The sequence below is a fragment of the Elephas maximus genome, chromosome 4 (genome assembly GCF_024166365.1).
Source record: "Elephas maximus indicus isolate mEleMax1 chromosome 4, mEleMax1 primary haplotype, whole genome shotgun sequence".
NCBI lineage: Eukaryota > Metazoa > Chordata > Mammalia > Proboscidea > Elephantidae > Elephas > Elephas maximus.
Window position 1 is genome coordinate 52,532,567 of NC_064822.1, and position 23,721 is coordinate 52,556,287.

Sequence of the window (23,721 nt, forward strand, 5' to 3'; positions counted from 1 at the left end):
TATATGGCTCCTGTCCAAAAGCAAGATGAGAAGGCAGGAAGGGACAGCAATTGGACGAATGGGCACAGGGAACCTGGGGTGGAAAGGAGGAACATGCTGCCACATTGTGGGGATTGCAACCAATGTCACAAAACAATATGTGTATAAATTTTTGAATGAGAAATTAACTTGAGCTATAAACTTTCACCTAAAGCACAATTATATATATATATATATATATATATATATATATATATATATATATATATCCCCTGAAGTCTTCTTAAAACCAAAAAATCGTTCACCTTAATTAGTAAAAAAAAAAGTCTGCCTTGAGCATTATGCCTTTTAAGAACTATATATATAGGATCAAATTGACATCAGTAACTTGAAAGATTATGCAGGAACCTTAGGGGGCAGTGAGTTTGTGTTAATGGAGAAGGAACAGCTCAGAAAAGGACAGTGAGTACGGTTGTGCAACTCGAAGAATATAATCAATATCACTAAATGGTACATGTAGAAACTGTTGAATTGGTATATGTTTTGCTGTGTATATTCTCAACAACAGCAAAATAAATATTTTTTTAAAAAAGAAACCTTGGGTAATTATGAGCCCAAGAGACAGAAATGGCCACATAAATCAGAACCTACATCAGCCTGAGACCGGAAGAACTAGATGGTGCCCGGCTACAACCAATGACTGCCCTGACAGGGAACACAACAGACATCCCCTGAGGGAGCAGGAGAGCAGTGGGATTCAGATCTCAAATTCTCATAAAAAGACCAGTCTTAATGGTCTGACTGAGACTAGAAGGACCCCAGAGGTCATGGTTCCCAGACCTTCTGTTAGCCCAAGGCAGGAACCGTTCCCAAAGCCAACTCTTCAGACATGGATTGGACTGGACTGTAAGAAAATGATACTGGTGAGGAGTGGCTTCTTGGATCAAGTAGACACAGGAGACTATGTGGGCAGCTCCTGTCTAGAGGGGAGATGAGAGGGCAGAGGGGGACAGGAGCTGGCTGAATGGACACAGAAATACAGGGTGGAGAGGAGTATACGGTCTTATTAGGGGGACAGCAACTAGGAGTATATAGCAAGGTGTCTATAAATTTTTGTATGAGAGACTGACTTCATTTGTAAACTTTCACTTAGACCACAATAAAAAAAAAAAAAAAAAAGAAACCTTGGGATGCCGTTGTCTGAAGGCATTTTTATAGCATTCTGGACCTGAAGAGCACTTCAAGGATTTAGTCAAGACCCCAATCTTCAAGTACAGCCACATCTAAACCACCTGAGAAAATTCATCTATCTTACATTTCAAGTTCTCCAGAGAAGGCACTGCCTCAGCCTCCCTTCATAATCCATTTGCCTATTTAACCACCCTGTTATAACATTCCTTCCTGGGTTTAGCCTACGTCCTTCCTGCCCTTTTTGTTCTTACGAATTTCTCCCATGTTTCATGTCAAGACATTTTCTTCTCCTTATTCAAATCCACCTCAAAACCTACTTCTAAAGATCTACTTCCCAATCCAGAGAGCTTGGCCAAAGGTCCAACTTCTATCCTCCCTCTGCAGCCACCATTACCCTGGAGACTGGCAAAGAAGAGGTGTGAGCACTGAAGGCAGTGCTTGCATGTCTTTCCCACCTGCCTAGGGCCAAGAAGGTCATTGTCAGCTGCTACTTGAGTCCCACCCTGAGTAGGGGCAGCATGGCTGCTCAATTCCAGCCACCACCATGACACCAACACAACCACAACCTGTTGACAGTCCAGTGTGGTCTGTCAGGCCACACAGCTCCCAATCCAGAGTCCATTTTTTTTTTTAGTTGGTGCTTTCTGACCCAAAACTGCTTTGTTCTCGAGGCAGAGCCAAGATGGCGGAATAGACAGAGGCTTCCGTCGAGCCCTCTTTACAACAAAGACCGGAAAAAACAAGTGAAACGAGTATATTTGTGACAAGCTGGGAGCCCTGAGCATCCAAGGCAAGCTTAGACAACGAACTGAGGGGCAGGGGAAGGAAGAGACGGTTCAGAAGCGGAGAGGAGTTACCAGACCTGAATTGCGGGGAGCCCTCAGGCACCATTCCTGGAGCAGCAGCAGCGGCGGCAGCGGCGGTGGGCTGGTCCTAGCTTTGGGCCGCAGTTTCCTCAGGGAGAAGCAGCCAGCCACACAGCCCACTTACACCTCCGGAACCTGAGGAGAAGGGTGCTCTCGGCAAAAGCTAAGTACTTGCATATATTTTACCGTGCCCCCCACCCGCCAAGCCGGCTTCAGCAGCTGAATCCCTAGGCCTGAGATAGACCCTGTTGAGCACCTGAAGCCATCCTCCCGGCCTGGGGGAAGGAAAAAATTTCCAACTCGGGGGAAAAGATAATTTGCTAGCTCCATTAACTGGGGGAGCTCAGGACAGAACGGGCTCTTGTCCAGGCATAAACAGTCCGTGGACCTTGAGCACCTTTCCCTTCTGCATGAACCTGTGTGGGCCTATTTTAGGAGAATAGGCCCTTGTTGGCAGACTCCAACCCTTTCAGTGGTGTGGTGGAGAGGTAGGTGTTTGAAGTTTCACATTGCTTTACCTACTAAACAAGGTCCTCACCTACCCACAAAAGGGACCTAAGGACTGGTGGCTCCACTTGGGTCACCCAGCCACCCACAACAGGGGCCCAGGGATAACTGGTACCTCCCAGTCCTTACAACAAAATCTTTGGATGCCCATGGTCCCTCTGCAGAGCCCACCCACTAGCACGCTCTAGGGAACAGAGATGCGTTTTCCTCAGAGACACTTGGGGGTCAGTTCTCAGCCCCCTGCCTTGTTCAGAGCGTGACCCCCTGCTGCAATCAGATATGGGTATATACACCAATCACTCCTGCCCCTCTAAAACTGTAGGACAGAGCCTGTACCACACACTTCATATCAGCTACCTGGAAACCTGAGCTGAATTCATACAAGAAAACTGAATGGACTCCTAGACTGATATACCTGATAACAGCTCTAGCCAGCTGGGAACAGGACACCAGAGCTCCAAAGGTGAAAATAATCAAGCTAGCTCACTCAAGCAACCCATGGGGGTATAACAAAACAAAACAAAGCAAGCAGCTATGACACAGTAAGCAAGCATAAACTAATACAATAACTTATAGATGGCTCGGAGATAACAGTCAATATCAAGTCACATAAAGAAACAGGCCATGATCACCTCAACAGGCTCTCAAAACAAAGAATCCAGGGATCTTTTAGATGAAAGTGCATTCCTGGAATTACCAGATGCAGAATACAAAAGTTTAATATACAGAACCCTTCAAGACATCAGGAAGGAAATGAGGCAATATGCAGAACAAGCCAAGGAACACACAGATAAAGCAACTGAAGAAATTAGAAAGATTATTCAGGAACATAATGAAAAGTTTAATAAGCTGGAAAAATCCATAGACAGACAGCAATCAGCAATTCAGAAGATTAACAATAAAACTACAGAATTAGATAACTCAATAGCAAGTCAGAGGAGCAGAATTGAGCAAGTAGAAGCTAGAATTTCTGAACTTGAAGATAAATCACTTGGCACTAATATATTTGAAGAAAAATCAGATAAAAGAATTTTAAAAAATGAAGAAACTTTAAGAATCATGTGGGACTCTATCAAGAGAAATAACCTACGAGTGATTGGAGTACCAGAACAGGGAGGGATAACAGAAAATACAGAGAAAATTGTTGAGGATTTGTTGGCAGAAAACTTCCCTGATACTGTGAAAGATGAGAAGATATTTATCCAAGATGCTCATCGAACTCCACATAAGGTAGATCTTAAAAGAAAGTCACCAAGACATATTTTAATCAAGCTTGCCAAAACCAAGATAAAGAGACAATTATAAGAGCAGTGAGGGATAAAATAAAAGTCACCTACAAGGGAGAGCCAATAAGAATAAGCTCGGACTACTCGGCAGAAACCATGCAGGCAAGAAGGCAATGGGATGACATTTAAAAAATTGAAGGAAAAAAAATCACCTGCCAAGAATCATATATCCATCAAAACTGTCTCTTAAATATGAAGGTGAAATTAAGACATTTCCAGGTAAACACAAGTTGAGGGAATTCGTAAAAACCAAAACTACAAGAAATACTAAAGGGAGTTCTTTGGTTAGAAAATCAGTAATATCAGGTATCAACCCAAGACTAGAACACTGGGGCAGAGCAACCAGAAGTCAACGCAGACAAGGAAATCAAAAAAAAAAAAGCAAGATTAAAAAAAAAAAAAAGCCCAACACAGGCTAACGGCGATGTTATTATATAAAAGAAGACAACATTAAAATAATAAAGAGGGACTAAGAAATGTAATCATACACCTTTCATATGGACAGGAAGATACTGCAATACAAAGAAAAGTTAGTTATAAATTTAGAAAAACAAGGATAAATAATAAGGTAACCACAAAGGAAACGAACTATCCTATTCATCAAAATAAAATATAAGGGAAAAATACAGACTCAGCAGGAAAAAAATCAACAACAACAAATACGAGGAAAGGACAATATATAAAGAAAATCTACTCAGCACATAAAATCAAGTGGGAAAAAGAAGCTGTCAACACACAAAAAAAGACATCAAAATGACAGCACTAAATTCATACCTATCCATAATTACGCTGAATGTAAATGGACTAAATGTACCAATAAAGAGACAGAGAGTGGCAGAATAGATTTTAAAAAAAGATCCATCTATATGCTGCCTACAAGAGACACACCTTAAACTTAGAGACACAAACAAACTAAAACTCAAAGGATGGAAAAAAAAAATTATCAAGCAAACAACAATCAAAAAAGAGCAGTAGTGGCAATATTAATTTCTGACAAAATAGACTTTAAAGTTAAATCCATCCGAAAGGATAAGGACACTATATAATGGTTAAAGGGACAATACACCAAGAAGATATAACCATATTAAATATTTATGCACCCAATGACAGGGCTGCAGATACATAAAACAAACTCTATCAGCATTGAAAAATGAGATAGACAGCTCCACAATAATAGTAGGAGACTTCAACACACCACTTTCAGTGAAGGACAGGACAGCCAGAAAGAAGCTCAATAAAGACACAGAAGATCTAAATGCCACAGTCAACCAAGTTGACCTCGTAGACATATACGGAACACTCCACCCAACAGCAACCAATTATATTTTCTCTTCTAGTGCACATGGAACATTCTCTAGAATAGACCATATATTAGGTCATAAAGCAAACCTTAGCAGAATCCAAAACATTGAAATATTACAAAGCATCTTCTCTGATCATAAGGCCGTAAAAGTGGAAATCAATAACAGGAAAAGCAGGGAAAAGAAATCAAACACTTGGAAACTGAACAATACCCTGCTCAAAAAAGACTGGATTTTAGAAGACATTAAGGATGGAATAAAGAAATTCATAGAATCCAATGAGAATGAAAACACTTCCTATCAGAACTTTTGGGACACAGCAAAAGCAGTGCTCAGAGGCCAATTTATAACAATAAATCCACACATACAAAAAGAATAAAGGGCCAAAATCAAAGAACTATCCCTACAACTTGAACAAATAGAAAGAGAGCAACAAAAGAAACCCACAGGCACCAGAAGAAAACAAATAATAAAAATTAGAGCTGAACTAAATGAGATAGAAAATACAAAAACAATTGAAAGAATTAACAACACCAAAAGCTGGTTTTTTGAAAAACTCAACAAAATTGATAAACCATTGGCCAAACTGAAAGAAGAAAAACAGGAGAGGAAGCAAATAACCCGAATAAGAAATGAGATGGGTGATATTACAACCGACCCAACTGAAATTAAAAGAATCTTATCAGATTACTATGAAAAACTATACTCAAACAAATTTGAAAACCTAGAAGAAATGGATGAATTCCTAGAAACACACTACCTACCTAAACTAACACAAACAGAGGTAGAACAACTAAATAAACCCATAACGAAAGAAGAGATTGAAAAGGTAATCAAAAAACTCCCAACAAAAAAAAAGCCCTGGTCCGGACCGCTTCACTGCAGAGTTCTACCAAACTTTCAGAGACGAATTAACACCACTACTACTAAAGGTATTTCAGAGCATAGAAGAGGATGGAATACTACCAAATTCATTCTATGAAGCCACCATATCCCTGATACCAAAACCAGGTAAAGACACCACAAGAAAAGAAAATTATAGACTTATCCCTAATGAAGGTAGATGCAAAATTCCTCAACAAAATTCTAGCCAATAGAATTCAACAACATATCGAAAAAATAATTCACCATGACCACGTGGGATTCATACCAGGTATGCAGGGATGGTTCAACATTAGAAAAACAATTAATGTAATCCACCACATAAATAAAACAAAAGACAAAAATCACGTGATTTTATCAGTTGATGCAGAAAAGGCATTTGACAAAGTTCAACACTCATTCATGATAAAAACTCTCAGCAAAATAGAAATAGAAGGAAAATTTCTCAACATAATAAAGGGCATTTATACAAAGCCAACAACCAACATCACCCTAAATGGAGAGAGCCTGAAAACATTCCCCTTGAGATTGGGAACCAGACAAGGATGCCCTTTCGCACCACTCTTATTCAACATTGTGCTGGAAGTCCTAGCCAGAGCAACTAGGCTAGATAAAGAAATAAAGGGCATCCAGATTGGCAAGGAAGAAGTCAAAGTATCTCTATTTGCAGATGACATGATCTTATACACAGAAAACCCTAAGGAATCCTCCAGAAAACTACTGAAACTAATAGAAGAGTTTAGCAGATTATCAGGATACAAGATAAACATACAAAAATCAGTTGGATTCCTCTACACCAACAAAAAGAACATCGAAGAGGAAATCACCAAATCAATGCCATTTACAGTAGCCCCCAAGAAGATAAAATACTTAGGAATAAATCTTACCAGAGATGTAAAAGACTTATACAAAGAAAACTGCAGTACACTTCTATAAGAAACCAAGAGAGACTTACATAAGTGGAAGAACATACCTTGCTCATGGATAGGAAGACTTAACATTACAAAAATGTCTATTCTACCAAAAGCAATCTATGCATTTAATGCAATTCCGATCCAAATCCCAATGACATTCTTTAATGAGATGGAGAAACAAATCACCAATTTCATATGGAAGGGGAAGAGGCCCCGGATAAATAGGACATTATTGAAAAAGAAGAACAAAGTGGGAGGCCTTACTTTACCTGATTTTAGAACCTATTATACAGCCACAGTAGTCAAAACAGCCTGGTACTGGTACAACAACAGATACATGGACCAATGGAACAGAATTGAGAATCCAGACATAAATCCATCCACATATGAGCAGTTGATATTTGAAAAAGGCCCCAAAACAGTTAAATGGGGAAAAGACAGTCTTTTTAATAAATGGTGCTGGCATAGCTGGATATCCATCTGCAAAAAAATGAAACAAGACCCATACCTCACTCCATGCACAAAAACTAACTCAAAATGGATCAAATACCTAAATATAAAATCTAAAACGATAAAGATCATGGAAGAAAAAATAGGGACAACATTAGGAGCCCTAATACATGGCATAAACAGTATAGAAAACATTATAACGTATGTAGAAGAACAACTAGATAACTGGGAGCTCCTAAAAATCAAACACTTATGCTCATCCAAAGACTTCACCAAAAGAGTAAAAAGACTACCTACAGACTGGGAAAACGTTTTTAGCTATGACATTTCTGATCAGTGCCTGATCTCTAAAATCTACATAATACTGCAAAAACTCAACTGCAAAAAGAGAAATAACCCAATTAAAAAATGGGCAAAGATATGAATAGACACTTCACTAAAGAAGGCATTCAGGTAGCTAACAGATATATGAGGAAATGCTCATGATCATTATCCATTACAGAAATGCAGATCAAAACTACAATGAGATTTCATCTCACTCCAACAAGGCTGGCATTAATCCAAAAACACAATAAATGTTGGAGAAGCTGTGGAGAGATTGGAACACTTCTACGCTGCTGGTGCAAATGTCAAATGGTACAACCACTTTGGAAATCGATTTGGCACTTCCTTAAAAAGCTAGAAATAGAACTATCATACGATCCAGCAATCCCACCCCTTGGAACATATCCTAGAGAAATAAGAGCCTTTACACGAACAGATATATGCACACCCATGTTTACTGCAGCACTGTTTACAATAGCAAAAAGATGGAAGCAACCAAGGTGCCCATCAACAGGTGAATGGATAAATAAATTATGGTATATTCACGCAATGGAATACTACGCATCGATAAAGAACAGTGAGGAATCTGTGAAACATTTCATAACATGGAGGAACCTGGAAGGCATTACGCTGAGTGAAATTAGTCAGTTGCCAAAGGACAAATATTGTATAAGACCACTATTATAAGAACTTGAGAAATAGTTTAAACTGAGAAGAAAACATTCTTTTGTGGTTACGAGAGGGGGGAGGGAGGCAGGGTGGGAGAGGGGTATTCACTAATTAAAAAAAAAAAATAAGAACTACTTTAGGTAAATGGAAAGACAGCACACAATACAGGGAGGTCAGCACAACTGGGCTAAACCAAAAGCAAAGAAGTTTCCTGAATAAACTGAATGCTTCCAAGGCCAGTATAGCAGGGGCAGAAGTCTGGGGACCATGGTTTCAGGGGACATCTAAGTCAATTGGCATAATTAAATCTATTAAGAAAACATTCTGCATCCCACTTTGAAGAGTGGCGTCTCGGGTCTTAAACACTAGCAAGCAGCCATCTAAGATGCATCAATTGGTCTCAACCCACCTGATCAAAGGAGAATGAAGAACACCAAGGACACAAGGTGATTACGAGCCCAAGAGACAGAAAGGGCCACATGAACCAGCAACTACATCATCTGAGACCAGAAGAACTAGATGGTGCCTGGCTACAACCGATGACTGCCCTGACAGGGAACACAACAGAGAACCCCTGAGGGAGCAGGAGAGCAGTGGGATGCAGACCCCAAATTCTCATAAAAAGACCAGACTTAATGGTCTGACTGAGACTGGAAGGACCCCGGTGGTCATGGCCCCCAGACCTTCTGTTGGCCCAGGACAGGAACCATTCCCGAAGCCAACTCTTCAGACATGGATTGGACTGGACAATGGGTTGGAGAGGGATGCTGGTGAGGAGTGAGCTTCTTGGATCAGGTGGACACTTGAGACTAGGTTGGCATTTCCTGCCTGGAGGGGAAATGAGAGAGTGGAGGGGGTTAGAAGCTGATGAAAAGAGAGAGTGGAGGGAGAGAGCAGGCTGTCTCATTGGGGGAAGAGAAATTGGGAGTGTGTTTTTTTAGCAAGCTGTATATGGTTTTTTGTGTGAGAGACTGACTTGATTTGTAAACTTCCACTTATTAAAAAAAAAAAAAAAACTGCTTTGTTCTTTGGAGAAACCCCAAAAGTATGCCCCCTGGACACCCTTTTAACTGAGCACTGATGTCGCTCCTGAGGTTCACCCTTCAGCCAAAGATTAGACAAGTCTGTAGGGCCAGCAATAACACACGTTACGGACGTGCTTCATAGTTCATTCATGTTCAATCATAGCACACCAGCCCAAAAGCAAAGACAAGCAGGTAGTAAGGGACAGGAAAACTAGACAAATGGAAACAGGGAACCTGGGGTGGAGAAGGGGAGAGTGTTAACACGTCATGGGGTTGGCGACCCATATCACAAAACAATTTGTGTATTAACTGTTCAATGAGAAACTAATTTGCTCTGTAAACTTTCACCTAAATCCCCCCAAAAAAACTGCTTTGTTCTGACATCTGACTAACGCCTCCTTGGCACTTGTTGGAGAGCATAGGAGGTTAACTCCACTACATCTGTGGTATTCACCTAGTACCTAGTGAGTGCCTGGTACATACAAGTGCTCAGCCTAGAGAATGAACAAATAAATGCCATGTCATACCATCACTTAACTTGGCCCCAGTTAAATCCAATAACAATTTGTTGAGCTCCTCCCATATGCAAGGCACAGAACCAGTAGGTAAGATCCTTGGGTAATGACCTTTGTTTGTCCTGCCACCTCCACTCTCCACCAAAAGGTAAATGCACCCAGGTCTCTGTCCCAGCAGACTGACCTGTATGCACAACATCAATGGGCTCTGGCTTCAGCTGAGTTCTACCAATGCTATGAGGTCAGAGGGAGTGAGGTCTGGATGTCCATTGTCCAAGTTTCCTCCCTGAGGAGTTACCACAAGCTGCCTGCGTCCTTCCAGGGGAGGCCACCACTCCTATCAGGCAGCTGTCGCTAGTAACTGCTCTGCCCCTTACACTTTTAGGCCTAGGGAGGGTAATGACTAGTGTTCTGCACTACCCTTTGTGGTTTTCCTATACCCTACCCAAACCTTGGTAATAGTCCCTTTATTAAACTCTTCTCAACTTACTCAATACAAGTATGCCATGTGTTTCCTGCTGGGGCCCTGACCTAACCCTGAAGTCTTACGCTTGTCAAGACACAGAGACAGTGGGAAATGGAAAAGGGCATTGGCAGGCATCTCTTCTAACCTTCTATCCCACTGAGGAAGTCTTTCTCCATCTGGCTTCTCTGGTTTGGGGGTGGGGGTGGAGGTGGTAGCAAAGTCTTTTCTTTTCCTATGGCTTTCTACATTATTTTCTGAATAGGTAATACATTCCGATGGTTCAAAATTCAAAAAGTATAAAAGAATGTATCTACTGAGATCTCCACCACTTCTGAACAGTTCCAGGAGTCGAGTACTGCACTCTCTCTCTCACAAGCCAGACCTTTTCACTTCCAAGCAGTTACAGATGACATTTCCCCACTGTACTGAACTAAGCCCTGTCTCCCTCTAATATCTACTTGCTGTACAGTCACTGATGGTATAGTGGTTAAGTGCTATGGCTGCTAACCAAAAGGTTGGCAGTTCAAATCCGCCAGGAGCTCCCTGGAAACTCTATGGGGCAGTTCTACTCTGCCCTATAGGGTCGCTATGAGTCGGAATCGACTTGACGGCACTGGGTTTGGTTTGGTTTTGGTACGGTCACTATGAGTCGGAATCAACTCGATGGCAATAGGTTTTTTTTTTTTTTTTTTTTGGTGCTTACGTGTAAATTCAAAGGGATCACAACTCAATAAAGTAGGGAAGTTCTGCCTTAGATGTAAAGTCCTCCAGAGTCTATCCATGTCCTAGCTTACATCAAAAGGTTAAACAGCATTTATTCCAAACAACAACTTCTTCTCACCCTGGGACCTTCAGGAAGTAGCATCCACAGAACGGGTATACAGTATTTTCCTCTCATTGCAGTTCTGCCTCTTAAAGATTGAAAAAAAAAAAAAAGCTATACCTGGTTGGCAGTTTGCAAGTGTTTTTGTCCAGTGTGATTTAACAAGGCACTAAAATATACTGTCATAAAGCAAAATTTTCACAGATAAAAAATAATTTAGTAGCCCAGTTATTTAGTGCCTAGCTGCATGAGGCAATGTCCTGAATCCTGTGGCTGGTAAATAGATGTCTTTACCTTGGAGGAGTTTGCCATCAGAGATTAAAATGACAAGAGCAGGCAAAGGAAGTAATGAACTCCGCAAGATAAATGACTGTTAACACTGCATTTAAATGAGGGGGAGGAGCTCTGAGAGCCTGGCGAAGCAAGGTACCCACATAATATAACGGACAATGACGATGACATTGAAGAAGGTGACCATGGGACTAAATGGCATCAGCTGACTGAGGATGGAACAGATCTCATCACCCTTGTTTTTTAGCTGTCGGCTTCCTTCTCACCACCCTCTCCCATCTTCACATCCTCAACAGGGCAGGCAGCATCAACCACCTCCCTCCACAGCAAGGGGCTCATAATGGCATCTTAGCAACCTCTGTTTAAAGGACAAATGCCAGTATGGTGTCACTAGCAACCTGACAATCTGAATTATGAGAGAAGTTGAGATAGAGGCAAGAAAGGTGGGATGAAGCAGTGGCATCTCTAGGGGGATATGGACTGCACTAGATGACACTGTCAGAGGGGGTGACACCAGAATGACTGTCTATAAAAATATCCCTAGAGTTATAACAACAAAAACATGTTTCTGTAAACCCAGTTTACATGTATCAATATACCTACGAGGCTAAACTCTATGCTAATTTACTTTTTGAACCTTCTAATGTGCTCCTGTCAGAGTTATCATTATTACCTGACTACAATGATGCTTTGAATCACCTGTTTCAAGCACTGATGTTCTCCTTGCTTGCAGTGTTTTTATAGTCTATGATTTTGTCAAATTTTCTGGTGTTTTAGCTATAATACTGTGGTAATTAGCATGGGGGGGTTACGCCATGAGTTATCAGCACTGGGTGACACCAACCCTAGTGACGCCACTGGGGTGGAGGGAGTGGGACAGAAAGCCACACAGCATGCATCCTAGGTATCCGAGGAGCTGAGGCTGCTTCTGTCAGTTCTTTGGGGTCAACTGTACTCAAGTGGGGGTGGGGGACGGAAGGGCGTCTTGGGTCTTGAGTGACAATTGGTCGCCCGAGCCCAAGCCCCTCCCAACACAAATAGAAAACGTAGAAGCCAGACAGCCCCGAGTTTGAAATTAAAATTAAGTCCCCTCATCCTCAAAGGCAGTCTGGCAACTCCTATTTCTATCGCTCTATCTTCTATCCTCAGGCTCTGACCTGAGGGCAGCCCCAAAGTTCCAGCCCAGCCCTAGCAGGGCGAGCTAGACAACCTGGAGGAGTGGCTGGGCCTCCATCACCGCCTGACTTGTAAAATGGGGCCAAACACAACCGCGACCCCCTTCCCGGGTAACTGAGACTTTCTGGCAGTCCTTTCGCACCGCCATGTGCAAAGGAGAAAGTCATGAGTGAAAGAGCGTAAATGCTAGAGCAATCGCAGAGAGAAAGGGCCTGCAGAATCTGGACCAAGTGGGGTGCTTGATGCAAGCAAGCGTGCCAGGCAGAAGGTCTTGCCGGAGGGCACCTTCCTAGGCCAGCTGGTCTCACCGATCCTCACACAGCCGTCCCTATTACAGTTGTTTTCATTTTGCTTATGAAGAAACTGAGGATTCGAGTGGTTAAATGACTTTGTCATTGTCATAGGGCTAGAAAAGTGGAGTGGGAGAACTCTCACACACATCTGCCTCTCCACCACAGCGCGGCCTCCCCCGCCTCTCCAACCCCTCTCCAGGACGCAGACTGCAGTCAGAGTGAGCAACCGGTATCAAACGCGCAAAGCTCCCACCAAGGGATAAAACTAAAATCTCCAGGAGAGAACACTGAAATTCTCGACCCCTACTTAGTCAGCTTTTCGGGACTTGAACGCAGCAGAACAGGGGGTTTTGTTAAAACTCCCGCGACTCTCGGCGGACGCTCTGCGCACTGCCCTCTGCCCTCCAGCGCTGCGCAGTCTCGGGCAGATGGTTTCCGCCGCGGAGTCGCCGGCCTCCCCACGAGGTTTCCCGCGGGCGCAATCGGGGCTGCGGGGCCGAGGGACCAATGCGGCACCGAGTCTCGACACCGAGCCGGCGGGCCAGCACCCAAGCATCGCAGCAGCGCTCCCGGGCGCGTGGGGCTTTCCGTACCTGACGGCGGACGGAGGCTCCCGGAGCCCAAGCCCGCACCGCCGGTCAGTGCCCGGCCACAGCGCAGATCTCACGTCCCCCAGAGAGCCGAGCATCTGTACCCACACCCTTCAACAAGTTAGTTTTGGAAGCCAGAGACACTCTGCCTACCTTTCCTGAAGGGCATCGCGGAGGAGGGCTCGGAGGAAAGGTGTGGTCTGGAGCGGTGGTGGCGCTTACTGCGGTGGCGCTCACTGCGGTACTGGCCCTGAGTCGGCAGGCGGCCCTGGACACTGAGGGAGGGAGACGTTTAAGTGCCAGCCCCGCGGCTCGGGGGCGCTTGTGGATGGCAGGCGCCGGTCGAGGGAGGAGGGAACGGACATATTTGGTCAAAGCCTTGGCGCGTCACCCGAGCGGAGGGAGGACCGCTGAGAACCAGGAAACGTAACGCCCAGGCGGACACTTTCGGAAATTGCTTAACCCCTCCCCTCCTGGTGCTCCGCGGTGCGAGGATGGAGGGTGGGGCAGGAAGAGGCTGGAGGCCCCAGGATGTTTGCAAGGCGCCCCGCCGGCGCTGGGAGCCCGGAACCGTTGTCCCCCCCACTCACCTGGCCAGGTGCGGCAAAGAGCTTCTCCGCCAGTCTCGGGACTTGGCTGGGGGCCGTGAGCCGGCCAAGCGAGGGAACTGGAGCTGCGTGCGATCTCCCTTTCCATCTGACACCTGACGGAAAGAAAAGTTCTTCCTGGTCAAGGATGAAAATCAGCTAATTCATCAGCTCTTTGGGACTGTTTGGGGGCATCATCCCTAGAAAGAGTGTCAGGGCGGGGAAGGATTTTATCCCATTTTTGTCTTTATGTCCTTCAGGCAAATCGAGTAGGCACAGGGGATGTGCTGAAATGGCTAGTTGACTTGAACTGAAATTAAATGAGGGCTGGAGGGAGCAACTCAAAAAATACATCTCTAATAACCTTCCTGGTTACCCTAATTTAAAAATCGCCCGTACTCCCGGTATCACTGCCCTGACAAACTTATTGTATTTGTGAGGTCCGTGCAGGCAGATTTTTCTTTTTTGTTCACTGATGTTTCCCCAGAGCCTAGAACAGTGCCTTGTGCACACAGCTCAATAATTGTCAAAAGAAATAATGGAACTTGAGGAACTGTGAGGAGACGTGGTTGCCCAATGGTTAAGCACTGGGCTGCTAAGTAAGAGGTCTGCAGTTGAAACCCACCAATGTCTCTGGGGAGAAGAGACCTGGCCATCTGCTCCTTTATGGATTACAGCCTAGGAAACCCTGTGTGGTGGTTCTTCTCTGTCATACTGCTATGAGTCTGAATAGACTTGAAGGCATACAACAAGGAATTATACACAGAGAAATGGGTGGGGGGGTCATCTTGTACATTCCTACTAACTTTATCTCTGTTATAAGACCAACTGAGAAAATATCTTATGTGGTGGGCTCAAATGTCTCAAAGGCAGACCATCTTTCAGGTCACACATCACACACCAGTTGCCTCTGAGAGGATTCTGACTCATAGTGACCCTATAAGATAAGATTCAATTCCTATGAATGGTGCTGTTTTATATTGCACTCTGAAGAAATAATGGGAAGAACTGTCTTCTCATATCACTTAATAGTTACAGCGCCCATGCAAATAGCAACTGCTTACTTTCTATGTGGTGAAATGAACAAGGGGAAGAAGCTGAAACATTGTAGCCAGTATCTTCTATATTTCTTTTGTCTTTTTTTTTTTTAAACTGTGTGTGTGATTTAGGTGAAAGTTTACAGAGCAAATTAGTTTCTCATTAAGCAGTTAATACACAAATTGTTTTGTGACATTGGTTACCAACGCTGCGATGTGTCAACACTCTCCCCTTCTCTACTCCAGTTTCCCTGTTTCCATTCGTCCAGTTTTCCCGTCCCTTCCTGCCTTCTCATCTTTGTTTCTGAGCTGGTGTACCCATTAGTCCCATATACATGATTAAACTATGAAGCATATCCCTCACACATATTATTTTTGGCCCTATAGACCTGTCTAATCTTTGGCTGAAGAGTGAACCTCAAGAGTGACCTCAGTACTGAGTTAAATGAATGTCCAGGGGCCATACCCTTGGGGTTTCTCCAGTCTCTGTCAGACCAGCAAGCCTGTTTTTTGTTTGTTTGTTGTTGTTGTTTTTGTGAATTTGAATTTTGTTCTACACTTTTCTCCCTCTCTGTCGAGGTTCCTCTATTGTGATCCCTGCCAGAGCAGTTGGTGGTAGTAACCGGGTATCATCTAGTTGTTCTGGGTTCAGTCTGATGAAAGTTAGGGTAGTTGCGGTCCTTTCTCTCTTCTTAATTGAAATCAACTTTTAACTTGTTCTGTTCTTTGTAAAAGATAGGCCTGTTATCTTTTATGGATAACAGCCCAAGCTCCTTTCCCCTTTTGAAAGATGCCAGGGAGAAGGAAGCAACTGTTGGATCAGACAGTTTGTCCCCAAGTTGACTTGGGAACATGGCGGCTGGGTAGAGCCTTCCAAAAAGACACTGTTGTGTGACCCTGGCTAGAGACCTGGATTATGTGTGAGTGCTCAGGCTTCAGCTCCTGTGCCATGGCCTTGGTGAGTGTGGGTGTCACTGTGTGTGTGTGCATGAGTGAGAGGAGTGGGATGTGGGAGAAGACCCAGATTCAGTGTTATGAGCTATCATCAGCACCCTCTGCCCTTTTCCCTTGTCGTAACTACAGTGTCAGGTGGCCGTGGCATTGACTTAGTTGCCAAAGAAGGCAAATCCCATAGACGTAGTTGCCATGGAAGGCAAATTTTATCTAAGGCCACTGGTCCAGATGAAGAGTGCGTAAGGCTCGGGTGTTGTGAAGGCTGAATTTCTGCAACTTGCTGCAGCTGCACGTAATAGTAAAACCTGGATGGGTCATTCCCCCTAGTTGGCACCTTTACCCCTCTTTGGATGTTTGTAGGGATATGTGAGTGATGTACCTGATGTACTTTGAGTCTGTGTAAGTCTGTGTAGAAAAAGAACATTGGAACTCATTACTACCTTGTTTCTGTTCCATGTTCAGGTAACAGCCCTCTCAGATTTATGTTGTTTAATAGTCCCTGGGATGTTCATTCTTTCAATACAAATCAGACCTGGCCAACAAGGACTAATGTCAATACCTAATAGTTCAAAAAGTTCTTCTGCCTTGTCCCTTGCAGAAGGCAAAAAAAAAAAACCCTGCTGAAATACAACAGAGACTCCCTGGTGGAGCAGGAGAAAAGTAGGATGCAGACCTCAAATTCTTGTAAAAAGACCAGACTTAATGGTCTGACTGACACTAGAGGGACCCCAGAGGTCATGGTCCCCGGACCCTCTGTTAGCCCAAGACTGCAACCATTCCCGAAGCCAAGTCTTCAGACAGGGATTGGACTGGAGTATAAGACAGAAAATGATACTGGTGAGGAGTGTGAGCTTTTTAGCTCAAGTAGACCCTTGTGGGCAGTGTCTATGTGGGCAGCTCCTGCCTGGAAGTGAGATGAGGAGGCAGAGGGGGACAGGAGCTGGTTGAATGGACACAGAGAATACAGGATGGAGAGGAGGAGTGTGCTGTTATATTAAGGGGAGGGCAGCTAGAGTTACATAGCAAGGTGTGTATAAGTTTTTGTATGAGAGATTGACTTGAATTATATACTTTCTCTTAAAACACAATAAATAATGAAAACAAACAAACAAAAAAACCCTGGTGAGTGGGAAAGCCTAGGCAAATTCACTCCAGCGATAAAGCAGGGGCATGGAGGACTAGATTGCAAAGCTAAGCCATCCAAGGCTGAAGAGCTAACTCTTCACAGCCAACACCATTTGGAGACATGGCAAAGGTAGTGGGGGCGTGGCCCCTCTGGTTTTTAGATGGGGAGAAAAGATTTGAAGCAATTTTAAATTGAGAATAGATTCCGAGGCCCTGTCAACATTATGGTATCCCTCACAGAACCAAGTAATTTCATCATTGTTCACCAAACTTCCAATTGCTTCTGCTGACATATCTGTTCTAAGTCTAATGGACTATTGATTTGAACACTGTTGCTCTCCTAAGGAGCTCTTAGCACATCAAAGTGGTGTTTTCGACATCCATCCGAATTGCTAGAAATCTGGAGGAAGGGTTGCCTGACCAGGCTCAACTCTCCTTCCAGTCCCCGGTTCTGTCATTAATTCAGAATGGTCTTTAAGTAACATGATTTGGTAATCAGAGTTCTTTAGTACAGAGGTTCTCAAGCTTGAATGTGCATAAGAACCAGGCGGCAGGCTTGTTAAAACAGATTGCTGAACGCCTACCCCGGAGCTTCTGATTCAGTTGGTCTAGGGTGGAGGCCAAGAATCTGTGTTCCTAACAAAAGTCCCAGGTGATGCTGATGTTGGTAATTCAGCTAGTTCAGGGACCAGACTGAGAACAGAAAAGGAAAGGCTTGATTTACGTCTGCAGTTGTTCTTGGGTTGTGACTCAACTGTGAGATGACGGGGCCCTGTAGGACCTATGGCACAGCAACCTTGGGGTGACTGGGAGGCAGATTTCTCCACTGACCACCAAGTTATAGGATACTTAACCCCTATCTGGAGCCCTGGTGGTGCAGCGGTTAAGAGCTCTGCTACAACCTAAAGGTCGGCAGTTTGAATCCACCAGCCACTCCTTGGAAACCCTATGGGGCAGTTCTACTCTATCCTATCCAGTCACTATGAATTGACATCAACTCCATGGCAACAGGCTTTTTTTTTTTTTTAACCCCTATTCAGGAGCCCCTGGGTGGTGCAAAGGGTTAGTGCACTTAGCTGCTAACCCCAAGGTTGGAGATTCAAATCTACCCAGAGATGCCTCAAAAGAAAGGCCTGGTAATCTTCAGAAGAATCAGCCATTGAAAACCCAATGGGGTACAGCTCTACTCTGACACACGTGGGGTCGCCTTCCTCAGAATGGACGGCAACCAGTTTGGATTTTTAATCCCTTATTTAGGGCACCTCTTCCTTGGGACAGATGAGAGAACTACAGACCAGAATATTTTATCCAGGGCACAGGAAATGCTGATGAGCCACCTTTCTCTCCTGGTATCAGTGCCCAGTTATGTTCTGCTCTGCCCAGGCTCTTGAGGCAGGAAGTGCCTCCAACTCATAGCAACCGTATAGGACAGAGTAGAACTACCCATAGGGTTTCCATGGATTCGAGCTGCGGACCTTTTGGTGAGCAGCCCTAGCTCTTGACCACAGCGCCACCAGGGCACCTATTCCTACCATAGCCTTTCCTCGTTCAGATGTTTGCCTTTTTTTTTTTTTTTTTTTTTAGTTTTGTGTGTGTGTGTGCTTTAGGTCAAAGTTCATGGTGCAAATTATTTTCTCATTCAAAAATTTATACACAAATTGTTTTGTGACACTGGTTGCAATCCCCACATTGTATCAGCACTCTCCCGCTTTCCCTTTCCTCTCTAGGTTCCCTCATGCCCATTCATCTAGTTTTTCTGTCCTTTCCTGCCTTCTCATCTTTGATTTTGTGCAGGTGTTGCCTGCTTGGTCTCCTATATGTGATTGAGCTAAGAAGTACATTCCTCGCATGTGTTATTGTTTGTTTTACAGGCCTGTATAGTCTTTGGCTGAAAGGTGGTCTTGGGGAGTGGCTTCAGTTCTGAGTTAACAGGATATCCAGGAGCCATAGACTTGGGAGTTCACCCAGTCTCTCTCAGACCAGTAAGTGGGGTTGTGTGTGTGTGTGTGCGTGTGTGTGTGTGTGTGTGTGTGAATTTGTATTTTGTTCTACATTTTCCTCCTGCTCTGTCTGGGACCCTCTATTGTGATCCCTGTCAGAGTGGTCAGTGGTGGTACCCAGGTACCATCTGGTTCTTCTGGGCTCAGACTGGTGAAGGCTGTGGCTTATGTGGTCCATTAGTCCTTTGGACTAATGTTTTCCTTGTTCTTTTGTTTTCTTCATTCTCCTTCGCTCCAGATGGGGTGAGACAAATACATGTATCTTAAATGGCCACTCGCAAGCTTTTAAGGCCACAGATGCTACTCACAAAGTAGGATGTAGAAAGCTCTGAAACTGTGGCCCCCAGACACCCTGCTAACTCAGAACTGAAACCGTTCCTGAAGCCCACTTTTCAAAGATTACACAAGCCTATAAAACAGAAAATAACACACGTGAGGAACATGATTCTCAGTTCAACCAAATATGTGAGACCAAATGGACAACTCCTGTACAAAAGCAAGACAAGAAGGCAGGAAGGGACAGGAACTGGACAAACGGACACAGGAAACCTGGGGTAGAAAGGGGGAGCATGCTGTTGCATTGTGAGTGTTGCAACCAATGTCACAAAACAATATGTGTATAAATTTTTGAATGAGAAATTAACTTGAGCTGTAAACTTTCACCTAAAGCACAATTAAAACAAAAAAATAATGTAGGATACAGAACATTTTCTTTATAAACTATGTTATGCCAATTGACCTAGATGTCCCCTGAGACCATGGTCCCCAGCCCTCCACTCGGTCCCTCAGGGTATTTGGATGTGTATAGGAAGCTTCTATGGCTTTGCCTTGGTCAAGTTGTGCTGATTTTCTCTATATTGTGTGTTGCCTTTCCACTCACCAAAGTTAACACTTGTCTACTATCTAGTTAGTGATTCCCCCTTCCCACCCATCCCCTCCATCATAACCATCAAAGACTGTCTTCTTCTGTGTGTAAACCTTTTCCTGGGTTTTTATAATAGTGGTCTCATATAGTATTTATCCTTTTGTGATTAACTTATTTCACTTAGCATAATGCCCTCCAGATTCATCTATGCCGTGAGATGTTTCACGGATTCATCATTGTTCTATATCATTTCATATTATTCTGTTGTGTCTATGTACTATAATTTGTTTATCCACTCATCTGTTGATGGGTATTTAGGTTATTTCCATCTTTTTGCTGTTGTGAATAATGCTGCAATGAACATGGATGTGCACATGTCTATTCCTGTGACGGCTCTTATTTCTCTAGCGATATATTCCTTGGAATGGAATTGCTGGATCGTATGGTATTTCTATTTCTAGCTTTTTAAGGAGGCACCGTATTGTTTTCCATAGTGGTTGTATCATTCCCACCAGCAGTGCCTAAGAGTTCCAATCTCCCCATAACCTCTCCAACATTTGTTATTTTCTGTTTTGTTGTTTTTTTTTTTTTTAGTGCCAGTAATGTCGGGGTGAGATGATATCTCATTGTAGTTTTGATTTGCATTTCTCTAACACCTAATGATCCAGAGCATTTCCTCCTGTGTCTTTTAGCCACTTGAATGTCTTCTTTGGTAAAGTGTCTGTTCATATCCTTTGCCCATTTTTTAATTGGATTATTCGTCTTTTTGATGTTGAGGTGCTGAAGTATTCTATAGGTTTTAGAGACTAGATCTTTGTCAGATACGTCATAGCCAAAATTTTTTTCCCAATCTTTAGGTCGTCTTTTTACTCTTTTGGTGAAGGCTTTGATGAGCATAACTGTTTAATTTTTAGGAGCTCCCAGTTACCTAGCTTATCTTCTGGTGTATGTGCATTGTTAGTTATGGATTACATTCTATTTATGCCATGTATTAGGGACCCTAGCATTGTCCTTTTAGTTAGTGGCTGAGCTCTTAAGCACTGCACCACCAGGGCTCCAGCTGACCAGCTGACCATAGGTGGATGGATTTACATCTGGGTTCTTGATTCTGTTCCATTGGTCTATGTGTCTGTCATTGTACCAGTACCAGACTGTTCTGACTACTGCGGCTGTATAGTAGGTTCTGAGATCAGGTAGTGTGAGGCCTCCTACTTTGTTCTTTTTCTTCAGTTAAGCTTTGCTTATCCAGGGCCTCTTTCCTTTCCATGTTAAGTTGGTGATTCCTTTGTCTGTCTCATTAAAGATTGCTGTTGGTATTTAGATCCGGATTGCATTATAGCAGTAGATCGCTTTCGGTAAAACCGACATGTTCACAATATTGAGTTTACTTATCCATGAGCATGGTATGTTTTTCCATTTATGTAGGTCTCTTTTCATTTCTTGCAATGGTCTTTTGTAGTTTTCTTTATATAGGTCTTTTACATCCCTGGTTAGATTTACTCCTAAGTATTTTATCTTTTTAGGAGCTATTATAAATGTTTTCCCCCCCACCCCCTGATTTTTCAAAGTTCTCTTTGTTGGTGTATAGGAATCCAACTGAGTTTCATACGTTGATCTTGCATCCTGCTGCTCTGCTGAATCTTTCTATTAGCTCCAGTAGTCTTCTTGTGAAATCTTTGGGGTTCTCTGTGTAATAAGATCATATCGTCTGTGAATAGAGATAGTTTTACTTCTCTCTTTCTAATTCGGATTCACTTTATTTATTTATTTCTTGACTTATTTCTCTAGCTAGGACTTCCAGCATAATGTTAAATAGGAGTGATGACAAATGGCATCTTTGTCTTGTTTCCGTTCTCAGGGGGAATGCTTTCAGCCTCTCTCTGTTGAGAATGATGTTGGCTTTTTTTTGTTGGGAGTTGTTTTCCTTTTTTTAATCTCTTTGATCTCTTCTCGTTATGAGTCTGTTCAGATTTTCTATCTCATTTTTTGTTATTTTAGGGAGGCAGTGTTTTTCTAGAAATTTGTCTATTTCCTGTAGGTTCTCAAATTTGTTGGAGTACAGTTTTTCATAGTATTCTATTATGATCCTTTTTATTTCACTTGGGCCTGTTGTAATGTACTCCCTCTCATTTCTTATTTGGGTTATTTGCTTCCTCTCCTGTTTTTCTTTTTCACTTTGGCCAGTGGTTTGTTGATCCTTTCAAAGAACCAACTTTTGGTCTTGTTGATTCTTTGTATTATTTTTCTGTTCTCTATTTCATTTATTTCTGCTCTGATCTTTATTACATTCTTTCTTCTGGTGCCTGTGGGCTTCTTTTGCTGTTCTGTTCCTATTTGCTCAGGTTGTAAGGCTAATGTTTTGCTTTTGCCCATTCTTCCTTTTTGATGTGTGTTTTTATTGCTATAAATTGACCTCTGAGCACTGCCTTTGCTGTGTTCCAAAGGTTTTGGTATGATGAACTTTCATTCTCATTTAATTCTAGGAATTTTTAAATTCCCTCTTTGATGTCTTCTATTACCCAGTTGTTTTAAAGCAAGTTGTTATTCAGTTTCCACATACTTGATTTTTTTTTTTCCTTTGTTCTTCCCATTATTGATTTCCGCTTTTATGGCATTGTGATCAGAGAGAATGCTTTGTATTATTTAGATGTTTTGGATTTTATTTAGGGTTGCTTTGCACCATAAATTGTGGTCTATTCTGGAGAATGTTCCATGTACATTGGAAAAGAGTGTATACTTTTCTCCTGTTGGGTGGCGTGTTCTATAAATGTCTATGAGGTCAGTTTTGTTGACCATGGCTTTTAGATCTTCTGTATCTTTGCTGTGTTTCTTTCTAGATGTTTTGCCATTTACCAAGAGTGGTGTGTTGAAGTCTTCTACTATTATTGTGGAACTGTCAGTTTCTCTTTTCAGTGCTGTTAGAGTTTGTTTTATGTATTTTCGAGCCCTGCCATTGGGTGTGTAGATATTTATTATGGTTGTGTCCTCATGGTAGATTGTCCCTTTAATCATTATATAATGTCCTTGTCCCTTTAATCATTATATAATGTCCTTCCTTGTATTTTATGGTTACTTTTGCCTTAAAGTCTATTTTATCTGAGATTAGTATTGGCAGTCTTGCTCTTTTTTGGTTACTGTTTGTTTAACGTATGTACTTTTTCCCATCCACTCCTGCTCTTTTTTGGTTACTGTTTGCTTGATATATTTTTTTCCATCCTTTGATTTTTAATATATTTATGTCTTTGTGTCTAAGGTGTGTCTCTTGTGAACAGCATATTGATGGGTAGTGTTTTTTTTTTTTTTTTTTTAATCCATTCTGCCACTCCCTGTCTCTTTACAGGTGCATTCAAGCCATTTACATTCAGTGTGATTATCAATAGATATGTACTTATTGCAGTCATGTTGTTGTGCTTTTTTTTTTTTTTTTTTTGTGGTGCTGACGTTTTCTTTGTTCCTCTTACTTTCCTGTGCTGAGTTCCTTTTGCTTTTAGATTTTGTTTTCTTTTATTTTTATAGATTTTATGTTTACTGAGTCTTTATGTTTTTCTTCTTTTATATTTTGATGAGTACGTTTGTTAACTTTCTTTGCAGTTATCTTGAAATTT

The 23,721-nt window shown here is 42.6% G+C and overlaps 1 protein-coding gene across 1 annotated transcript in view; it reads right to left on the reverse strand.

Moving 5' to 3' along the window:
- The window catches only part of PFKFB3 (6-phosphofructo-2-kinase/fructose-2,6-biphosphatase 3), a 98,734-nt gene extending 84,834 nt beyond the window's left edge, over positions 1-13,900 (reverse strand). The window contains exon 1 of the mRNA XM_049882036.1: positions 13,702-13,900. Within this exon, the coding sequence (XP_049737993.1) occupies positions 13,702-13,717 (16 nt within the window). The 5' untranslated portion in view covers positions 13,718-13,900. The remainder of the gene's footprint in view (positions 1-13,701) is intronic.
- Between the last annotated feature and the right edge of the window lie 9,821 nt (positions 13,901-23,721).